The sequence below is a fragment of the Camelina sativa genome, chromosome 5 (genome assembly GCF_030686135.1).
Source record: "Camelina sativa cultivar CO46 ecotype springtype chromosome 5, ASM3068613v1".
Classification (NCBI taxonomy): Eukaryota; Viridiplantae; Streptophyta; class Magnoliopsida; order Brassicales; family Brassicaceae; genus Camelina; species Camelina sativa.
Window position 1 is genome coordinate 2,938,116 of NC_141884.1, and position 10,700 is coordinate 2,948,815.

Consider the following 10,700-nt stretch of genomic DNA (forward strand, 5'->3'; position numbering starts at 1 on the left):
TCTTTTTTGCAGGTTATATGATCAGAAGCAGGAGGACGCTGGTGGAAGTATTTGTTTCTTTTTAGAGAGATTCTGTGAACCAACCAACAAGCAGCTCTCTACACAAACAACGATCATCACCGGAGCCAGCAGAGAAGAAGCTCAATCAATCGTTGCTGTGTTCCAACAACAAGTCGTCAGGCAAGTCTTTCCATTATACTTACAATCACTCCATACGTTTGCTTCACTTCCCCAATCCATAAGTTATTTAGACTGAGATTTTTTTTGGTTTTCTTGTTTGCTGCTTCTCTAGATGATGGAGATATGTATATATGGACCCAAACGATGGAAAAAAAATGTTAGTTTGCAAATGTTTTTATCTAAAGCCTATAACTGCAGAGTCAAAGATTCTAAAGTTTCTTGAAGCTCAAAGTTTCTCACTTCTGAAACATCAAAGGAAGGCACGGCTATTCTCAATTCACTTTGTGATTCTTCTCCAGTTGCTAATCCATTGCCTGTGAGTTCCATGAGAAGCCGTATTCCTGGATATGTAGAAGCTCCCAAGTTACAGAGGATGAGCATCAATCAAATGTCTGATTCAGATTACTCAGAGACACACATAGGTCACTCAGAAACTGAAGAGATATTGTAAGTATAAACAACTCTATGCAGGAGGTTCTTTTCAGTCTCAAGATGAATCTTTGTACATCAATCAAACCTATATGTGATCACTTATTGTCTGTGACATGTAGCAATGTTGGTGGTGTTATACCTGATGGATGAATATATTTGATGGCCAAAGATACAAGAACAGTACTAAAACACACACACACATGTGTGGTCAGTGGTAAGGAGTACATGAGTGAAGAAGAGAGATAGGTGTTGGGAGATGGTTGGCATTGAGAGTAAAGGAGCATATGATCCTTGTATAGAACTTTGATGTGACGAGTCTTCCCAAAATGTAAGCTTTTGAACGGAGGACGAGAGTGAGATTAAGCGGCAGGGAGAGAGTACTGTCGAGATGGAAAGAGACACCGCCGTAGAGTGGAACCTGATGGCCATGCACCACAGTCAGCAAGCTAGTTTCTCCGTTTCTACCAACCGTGAACTTGTTCATCTCACCGGAAGAGAGGAGGAGGTTAGAGTAGTGAAGGAGGATAGGAGAAGCAGTGACGTGCACGGAGAAGAAGTTTGATGGGTTACGGTAAAAGATCCTCACCGTCGAATTAAGAGACAACATGTCCGTAGGCACTCCGCTCAGATCGTTCCCGGCTTGCACGTATAAGTTCCTCACTAGCATCCCCTGCAGCGCAACAACAACATTCTTGTCTATTTTTCAGTCTGACTCCTAATCACATTCCAAACCAAATCAATCCACACTTGTCTACTTGTCTCTCAATAGATATAGGATTATATTTGTATTATATTCATAGTTAGCTTCTTTTTATTTTATTTTTGTATTTTACAAAGTGAAGTTGTTTCTTTTAAGGAGAAAAAAACAGAACACACTTGTTCCACTAGACGAGTGAACTCAGGGTCAGAGTCACCGAGTTACCTTTACAACAACTTTAGGAGGGTAGGATTTGCTAGCACCCCAGAGTATAAGAGAGAAGACAGAGAACAAGAGTACTAAGGAGAGGAGCAAGCAAGCGTAGAGACGAAGATTCCGAAACGGGTCGTCGTCGTCATCTCCGCCGTCCGTTTTGTCGTCTACACCGTCGTTGATGAATCGACGGCCTTCACGGATGGACTTGTAAGAGAGGAGGGCACGGTCAGAGAAGCGAGAGGTGGAAGACTCACGGGAGTGATGGATCGGTGAGCAGTGATAGTAATGCGGGTGTGAAGGTGAACCCATGAGACTGCAACCAGAACCGAACGACATCTTCTCAACGTCATGGTTGGAAGGACTCTGTACGTAGTAAAGAGGTCTAATGGCGGAACGCGGAGGAGACAAAGCCGCGTCGATGCTTGTTGCCTCAGAGTCTGTCTTCGCATGCATGTTCTCTTTCTCTTTCCTTTTTAAGACAAGAAGCAGAGCAATGAAACAGAGAAAACAGAGAGGGGTAGTGCTCTGTGTTTTTGGCTCTTTTCTTTGTACACACCACGTCGAAACGAATTTGGGAGAGTGTGCAAAAATTAAAAGAAGAGAGCCGTATAGTGAGAGAGATGATGGGGTCTTCATAAATCATCTTTTTAAGCAAGTTTGGTCCCATTTCTTGTGGTACTTACTCACGCGCTTTACAGGCGTGGCCACAACACAAAGTTCATTAGATGTCGGAAGGTGAGTCTCACTGTCGGGACTCAGAGCGTGGGACTATATATATGGACACAGTCAACTATACTGACAGAGTTACCCAGAATGTCTTTGAAGATTTTGAAAAACTCTTTCTTCAATAAATATAGAAGAAGAGAATTGAATTAGATTTTTTTACGCGTTTATTTTCTTAAAGGCCCATGTTACAGGCCCAATCACATTATTATAACTTCCTTAAATGTGTATATGGTTACTTCTCCTTATGCATGATGCCATTGACTACAAAAGATGCACGAGCGAGATACAATACAATTCACACAAGACTGATCACATGTTCTTGACATGCTAAAGATTGATGATGGTTTGTGAGCCATCTAGGGATGTTAAAAGTGGGTAAAAACCCAGTGCGTACCCGAAACCCATGCTTAAAACTGGGTTTTGGATCTGTTTTTTCTCTAAGAAATTAAATGGGTTAAAAATGGGCAGGTACCCAAAACTATAAAGTCTTATACGGGTTTACCCTATCAGTTATGGATACCCATTGGGTTTTTTTTCTTTCTAATCACCTATACTTTTTTTTTGTCAAGTCTAATCACCTACACTAAACCCGCAAAATCACATTTTCCTACCAAAAACACAAAACACAAAAACTCGTTTTTCTGCCAAAACCGCAAAATTACGTTTTCCCGCCAAAACAGCAAAATTATATTTTTCCGTCAAACCGCAAAATCACGTTTTCCCGCTAAACTCGCAAAATCTCGTTTTACCTCCAAAACCGCAAAATCTCGTTTTCCCGCCAAAATCGTAAAATCTTGTTTTCCCGCCAAAACCGCAAAATCTCATTTTCCCGCCAAAACCGCAAAATCTCGTTTTCTCGCCGAAACCGCAAAATCTCGTTTTTCCGCCAAAACCGTAAAATCTCGTTTTTCCGCCAAAACCGCAAAATCTGGTTTTCTCGCCAAAACTGCAAAATCTCGTTTTCCCACCAAAACCGTAAAATTATGTTTTTCCGCCAAAACTGAAAGTCATATTTTTGTGCCAAAACTACAAAATGTCGTTTTTCTACTAAAAATGCAAATTTTTATTTTTAAATATTTATTTAAATTTAATATGAAATAAGCAAATTATGAACAAAACTTTAGTTTTATCTAATATATAATAATAAATTTTGTTTTATCTATTTAAAACAAAACTCTTTAATATATTTGCTATTCTTTATTTAAATTATATAAAATTATAAATTTTTGAAAATTGTTACAGATATAGTAAAATACACAAAATACATAATATAAATCACATTTGGTATCAAAAAGTTAAAGATAAAATTATATATAATATAAAATGCAAAATACATCACATAAGATAAATAATTCGGATACCCACGGGTTTACCCACAAAACTAAAAACCCATTCGGGTTTATCCACTAAAACCTAAAACCCATTTGGGTTTTCAAACTTGGGTTTTTTCTGGACAGGTTTTTTTCGGGTTTGGGCTGGACTGGGTTTTTAAACCCACGACAACATCCCTAGAGCCATCGTTAGCTGTGAATTGTTTTGTTTACGTCCTAGGGAGCAATGTATATCATCTGGTTTTGGAACAGTTAGACCAATTTACAATCGAATATGATTACGTATACCGTTCTAGTCTGATTTAATATTGAACCGGATCAGTAAAGTTATAATAATAACATACATCATTAACTAACATGAATTAAATAATGAAGATTTTTTTTTTGTCTTTAACTGTGAATATGAATTGATGGACAAATAATAATGAAACAAGAAATTAAAACGATCAACATTTGAAAAATGGTGAGATTTAAGGACACAAATTTCTTTGTTTTGTGTAGGTTAAAAGACCCACCACACTCATATTTTCAATTTGATGAAATTGACCCCTAAAGAATTATTTTGTTAGAAAAAAAGGACCAAAAAAGTAACAAAAGCAAAATAGGTGAAATTTGAAAAAGTGTTGTAATTAATGTTTTTTTTTTTTAAAACAAAAAAAAAACAGAGGAGGATGAGCAAAAACACCATTAATGGCTTTCATCGAAACAAACAACAAAAGAGACGATACAACTCTCAACTCAACTAATCATCGCCTCCTTTTCTCCTTCTTCCCCTAAATCGAGCTTTCACTGTTCATATCATCGTCCTTACCTCATGTGAATCTCTGAACCCACAATACCTTGTCCAACGCCACCGTCTTCAAATTTCTTCTTTTTGGGGTATCTCTCTTTCTCTCTTTCTCTCTCTTCAAGTTTCTTTCTGCCAAATTTGGGATTTTTCTTCAATGGGTCTTAAAATTAGCATCGACATAATCTTAGGAAGCTATGGAATTTAGAGAACTAGGTTTGTTTTTTTTGTTGTTAGGTTCTGTGTTGCAATTTCCTTTTGTTCTGGGTCTTATTGTTGTGATGATTGATGAATCTTGCCATGGGAAATTCTCGGATCCGGTTCTGTTCCTCTTCTCAATTTTAAAATCAAATTCAGTTTCAGTTTGGTCTTAACCAACAACTTCTATATCTGATTTCAAAATTCGAAATTTGCCTTTTTTGAGATTTTTTCCATGTTTGAGATCCTGAGGTTATTTTTCATAATAAATCTGTTTCTTGATTGGCCTGCAATTATTCCATTTGATTACTCTAATTTAGTTGTTTGATATAGCCTGTGATTGTTATTAAAAGCCTAACTTGTTACATTACTGTTTCCATTTCGAAAGGAATATTTGTGAAGAAATCTAAACGGACTGCAGGGGAAGTGGGAATGAGCTTAATCACAATAGTTTCCAAGGCTAACCTTTTCTCCAAACCAAGTGTCTGCTACGTTTTATACGCTTTTACCTCCTACCCTATATGACTGGAGTTGCTGCAGTATGGTGTACTGCTTAGAGATTATTGATCTCTTGTTCCGGATATAAAGAAAGGAACTTGATCTAGTGCACCTGGTAACTACTTCTAACCTGCTTTTCTCCAATTTTTGAACTAATCATGTTAACATTTCCGTTCTTGTTTTCCGAGGTATTTGGTAATTGTTTACATTTCCTCATGATGTATATATAAGCTTTACTTTTAGCCATCACTTCTTAACCTGCAGAAGAACAAAGATCCAAAGGAGTATATATCATCTGCAACAAGAGAGGAGAAGGGCACTTTTAGTTTATTGTAGAAATTTTGGTTTAGTTTGGAATCTCCATGGCTCCTGGTGGCAGTGCATTGAAAGAAGCTCTAGAATCTAACTCAACAGGCTTGGATTATGAGGTTAAGATGGCAAAGGTTGAGGCTAATAACAAACCAGCGAAATCCGGTAGTGGCTCCATTGGAAAATTTCATTCGAGCAATGGTGTTTATGAGCTCCTTGAATGTCTGGTTTGTACAAATCTAATGTATCCCCCAATTTATCAGGTGTGTCTCTTTTCTTTCTTTGGTAGTCACTTACATACGTCTTGATCTGTAAGTCTGGTGTTTATGAGCTCCTTGAATGTCTGGTTTGTTTCCCGTAGTGCCCAAACGGCCACACATTGTGTTCAAGCTGCAAACTGAGAGTGCAGAACACATGCCCTACATGCCGCTACGAGCTTGGTAACATAAGATGCTTGGCTCTTGAGAAGGTCGCAGAATCATTGGAAGTTCCATGTCGGTACCAAAATTTAGGGTGCCATGACATTTTCCCATACTACAGCAAGCTCAAGCACGAACAGCATTGCAAGTTTCGATCCTACAACTGTCCTTACGCTGGTTCTGAGTGTTCAGTGACGGGTGATATTCAAACACTTGTTGACCATCTCAAAGATGATCATAAAGTTGATATGCATGATGGGTGCACATTCAACCATCGTTATGTGAAGGCAAATCCGCACGAGGTCGAGAATGCTACATGGATGCTTACGGTAATTCTATATTTATGCATTCGCTTATAGCTCTCTAGTCATTGTTAAAATGTACTTGGCGTAGCCCTTTCACTCAAAAGTCATATCTTGTCATGATTTTGGAATTCATCGTCCATGTCACATACTGTTTGCCATATCTTTATCTTACAGTCAATGATGGGGTTCATGGTTTTTTATTATAGTTCTGCTTCCTTTATTGATACCTCATAATTTCATGTTTTCTTATCACAAAAGAATGAGACTAGGATGGGTTGCGATTTCTTCATTCTTTGCTAGAAAACACGAGTACCCTGAATGGAAGTGAACACTGAACCCTGAATGTATAGGACTGTTTGGATATCTATGAGACATATTTAAGATATAAGAGAAGGAACTTACGATTTCATCATAATGTATTTGATGCTGTTTAGGTCTTCAACTGTTTCGGAAGACAGTTCTGCTTACACTTTGAGGCGTTTCAGCTCGGGATGGCACCAGTGTACATGGCGTTTCTACGGTTCATGGGAGACGAGAACGAGGCTAAGAAGTTCAGTTACAGCTTGGAAGTTGGAGCTCACAGCCGTAAACTGACATGGCAAGGGATACCAAGAAGCATCCGAGACAGTCACAGGAAAGTCCGTGATAGTCAAGACGGACTCATCATTCCTAGAAACTTGGCTCTGTACTTCTCTGGCAGTGACAAAGAAGAACTCAAGTTGCGAGTCACTGGACGGATTTGGAAAGAAGAATAAGCAAATGGTGATAGTAATGATTCATGATACCAAAGCAAAATGGGAAATAAAGAAGAGAAGAAAGAAATAAGCTCTGATGATTTTGATTGAATCTAAACGGATGAGTTGTACATAACAGCCTTTGAGAGAGCTTATTGGTCATATGGGAGGAGTTGAATTTCCAATTTTTGTCTTTTCTTCAACTTTCTTTTTCAATAACTATGAGATGAAAATTATCCCATGATTGGTTGAAAAAAATATTTTACGGTTTGCAATATTACACATCTTGTAATTTTGGTTTTGTTGGAAAAAAAATAAAAACGATATTTTTTACCGTTTGCAATAGTACAACCTTTGTCTTCAAAGAAGGACATCCTTCATCCAACTTGAAGAAATCTAACCGAAAAAGCAAAGAACAATGATCCAACGTCCAAGACTTTAGTACTCCATTCTTGGGATCAGTTTCTCTGGAAGGATGAACTTTGGGATCAGTTTCTCTGGAAGGATGAACTGAATCCAAGAAAACTGTTAAGAGATTGCTAAAAAAAACCCACCCAAGCCTCTTTGATTGTAGGATGTTGAGGTTGAAAATGCCCATGTACATAAAATTTGAGCAAGATTGCAGATACTTATTATGGATATGTCCCAGAAACTCAAATAACTAATTAGTGTTGTGGTGCTAAATTTAATCTATAGTTGAATTGCAATAGCCTTGCTCTAAAAGGTGACATATAGGCACTCCTTCTTTGAACATGTGTCATCTTTTAATTACTTGTTTTCATTAATTTCAATTAAATTCAAAAAAACAAAAATCAAATCCAAATACACTATTATTCATCTTTTATAGATTTAATTATATATTTATATTAAAAATGTATATGAGTGATATTATTCCAGTATTTTTCCCTTTTTATCATATATTTCAATAACAAAAATAAAATAAAATACAGCATATTATAATATGATTTACCTTGAACTTTCCAATAAATCTAGGTAAATAAAAGGATTCTTATCAAACATATACTCTAAGAAATTGACACATGTTATATGGGTTTTGATATATAATACAAACAACAAAACATATTTAAAGTGAAAACATTATTATTATTATTAAGAAAAATTAGTTACACAAGTATATTTAATTTATTATGTTGAAATTTTTTATAATTATTAGTATGCAATAAAATTATTGTTGACTAACTTCAAACAAGTGCAATATTTTTTATCCTATGATTTGAATATTTAATATCATATTTAATATGAATTTCAGTTCAGCTTAAAATTATAACATGCTATGTAATGTAATAATGTATTAAAAGTAAGTGACTATGCAATTAATATAATAACATAGAGATTTAAAAATAAACCCTTCCAGCCATCATTTTGCTATAAATAGTTTTCCTTACAGCCATACCACACAATTCTACCCTAGAGTTTTGTTTTTTTATTGTTTAAAATTTGTGCAATATTTTTTCAATTTTATATTATTAATTTTTCTCTACTAATCATGTCTCCGTTTCTTTCTTATGTTGTTTTTGTAGGTTTGGAAGTAATTAAGCAAATATGTCCATTCATATATGCAAATATATTTATATCATGTTCAATTGATTTATAAAAAGGTAAAATTAAGTATATTGAAAATGTTACAATAACCTTTCCTCACTCTCTCTCAGTTAGTTTTAGAACAATATCTAACTTTATTCATAATTAGTTCAAAAACTAAAATATTTTAATTCTAATAAGAAAACACATATATAGTTAAAATCAATTCTATTCAGCATTTTAGATCTATATAAAATTGTTAAATTTTCATTCTATCAGTTAAGTATATAAAATCAGTTCTCTTTTATGAAAATTGTAAACTTCATATTTATTTATTTATATTTCATGTAACTTTCATCAGTATTTATCCTATAATAATCATTATCTCATTTTGAAAATATTTTGAATTAAAATTTTAATTTTACAGACTATATGGAATATATGTATTTAAGGAATATATGTAGTTTAAAATAGTTTTAGTTTTTAATTATTTTTGGTATATAATTTAATTTTTTTTTAGGTCATTACAAGAATATACCATATTTTAATACTTGATTCCATTTTTTTTTTAAATTACAATCAGATGATATATATACACATATACATATCAAGGTGAAATCATTAGAATGAAGCCTAACATTAAAAATTAGAAAATAGAAGCTTATCTTGACATTATAGTTCATAACTTCATATCATTGTATAAAAAATATATTTAGTTTATCACTTACAAAATTATCTATGTTTTATTTTTTTGGCAATCAATTATCTATGTTTTATTTATCAGTAACAAAGTTGCCGAGAAAGTACAAATCAACATCGACCAGATCATCAGTTTAATTTCCATATAAGACAGTTGTTTCTTTCATCTGAATTTGTAGTTCTTACAATTAATCAGCAGACAGAAAAGCGATATGTACTATATGGTATAGAAATTTTAAAGATTATTTTTGTTGCTTTTCTTGTTTGTTTATAACAAGTAACAACACATCCTAGTTAACTCCTTCTTGTGCTAAAGGATCCTTTATTCCTTGGCGGCCAGGAAATATACATATATATATAAATATTCATCATATACTGATTTAATATGAAAAGAAGATGTTATAAAATATTTGATCATCAAGCAAATTCTTAAGTGTTACATAAGTCTCACGTCCTCTACATGGTCTATAAACATCTGAACCCAATTATTTTGCTTAAACCCTCCCATTCCTTGGATTCTTACTTTTCTGATAGTTTTCTTCTCGAAACTGTAGTACAAAACATAGAAAGGGTAGGATAGATACGTCGGCGAGAACACAATTTCATTTGTAGTACCAGTCACCCCAACAAAATGTAATAATTCCCCTGCAATTTCATACTGCCACAGAGGAGGCAATTCGTAAGTATTTTTGAACCATCCGTGTTTTTGGGAGTCTTTTAGAACCCACATCTTAAAACTTCTACATCTTCCACTAATATACGGAAGCCCTTCCGACATAACTAAACCCAATTTACCATTGTAGTTAATCAGATGTGCGTCTATGATGAAAGGTTCCATAGCTTTAATAAAGCTAAACTTCTCGGACCTAACATCAAAGCAAACTATCACAAAAATATTTGAAGATTTGTCGACGGAAGCACGGTAATACAAAACACCATTAATGCATATCCCCTCATACTTAGGATGATGGGGTATGCAACATTCGATCATTCTCCATGACAGTTTCTTAGCTCCTAATGTTAGAACTTGATGCTCATCAGAAATCCCATCTCTTTCCGTCATTGACAGTACCTTGAACTGTTTCTCCATCGGATCATACCCAAAATAGCTATGTATACGTAACCTCTTCCTTGTCTTTGGTTTCGGTAAAGTTAAGGTTTGTCTTGTGGTAGGGTTACATATCACGGACTCCAATTTGAACCTCTGCTCATTTCGAATAAAAACAAGGCCATGGATAGGTCTAATATTATCACAATACCTACCAAAAGGAATTTTCATATGATAAGTGGCAGCTAAAGGAGACGAGTGCTTATATGGATTTGTAGGCTGAGGTGTGGAGAAGACGATCAGCTCACTGTCTTTCTCGCAGACGAACAATAGCCTCGGTAGAGCATAAGATTTGGTAAGGAACAACTCAGTGAAATAGGGAATTCCAAGTATGGAAACCCAGAGCTTCGATACACAGCGACATGTGGCTATAGATTTTGACGATAATCTAGAGAATATGTCCATCATGACATCAGTTGGGATGTTTTCTACAGTAGCGTTGATTGAGTTTGAAGGTCTTGAGTGTCGTCCATGGATGGTTTGGCCATCTTCTGATACGTTCAGCCGCAGCGATATCAT

The 10,700-nt window shown here is 35.1% G+C and overlaps 2 protein-coding genes and 1 pseudogene across 3 annotated transcripts; 1 reads left to right on the top strand and 2 right to left on the bottom strand.

Moving 5' to 3' along the window:
- Positions 1-740: 740 nt before the first annotated feature.
- LOC104785177 (uncharacterized) lies at positions 741-2,141 on the bottom strand. The gene is made up of 2 exons (XM_010510331.3): positions 1,535-2,141; positions 741-1,282 (listed from the first exon to the last, which is right to left on the bottom strand). The coding sequence occupies exons 1-2, from the start codon at positions 1,976-1,978 to the stop codon at positions 821-823; spliced, it is 906 nt and encodes a 301-aa protein (XP_010508633.1). The 5' UTR covers positions 1,979-2,141; the 3' UTR covers positions 741-820.
- A 2,063-nt stretch (positions 2,142-4,204) lies between these two features.
- LOC104785178 (putative E3 ubiquitin-protein ligase SINAT1) lies at positions 4,205-7,167 on the top strand. 2 transcript variants are annotated; one of them, XM_010510333.3, is made up of 5 exons: positions 4,205-4,461; positions 4,956-5,180; positions 5,330-5,637; positions 5,736-6,122; positions 6,533-7,167. In XM_010510333.3, the coding sequence occupies exons 3-5, from the start codon at positions 5,428-5,430 to the stop codon at positions 6,851-6,853; spliced, it is 918 nt and encodes a 305-aa protein (XP_010508635.1). In that variant the 5' UTR covers positions 4,205-4,461; positions 4,956-5,180; positions 5,330-5,427; the 3' UTR covers positions 6,854-7,167. The 2 variants fall into 2 exon arrangements, with proteins under 2 accessions (XP_010508635.1, XP_087308073.1); XM_087451947.1 differs by having other exon boundaries at positions 4,246-4,461; positions 4,989-5,180.
- A 2,342-nt stretch (positions 7,168-9,509) lies between these two features.
- On the bottom strand, positions 9,510-10,700 carry LOC104788821 (F-box protein DOR pseudogene; annotated as a pseudogene).

Coding starts and splice junctions, on each gene's coding strand:
- LOC104785177 (XM_010510331.3), bottom strand. CDS start 1,978: ATGCATGCGAAGACAGACTCTGAGGCAACAAGCATCGACGCGGCTTTG. Junction 1,283..1,534: donor CTCCTAAAGTTGTTGTAAAG/GTAACTCGGTGA, acceptor GTTGCGCTGCAG/GGGATGCTAGTGAGGAACTT.
- LOC104785178 (XM_010510333.3), top strand. CDS start 5,428: ATGGCTCCTGGTGGCAGTGCATTGAAAGAAGCTCTAGAATCTAACTCA. Junction 5,638..5,735: donor TGTATCCCCCAATTTATCAG/GTGTGTCTCTTT, acceptor TGTTTCCCGTAG/TGCCCAAACGGCCACACATT. Junction 6,123..6,532: donor ATGCTACATGGATGCTTACG/GTAATTCTATAT, acceptor GATGCTGTTTAG/GTCTTCAACTGTTTCGGAAG.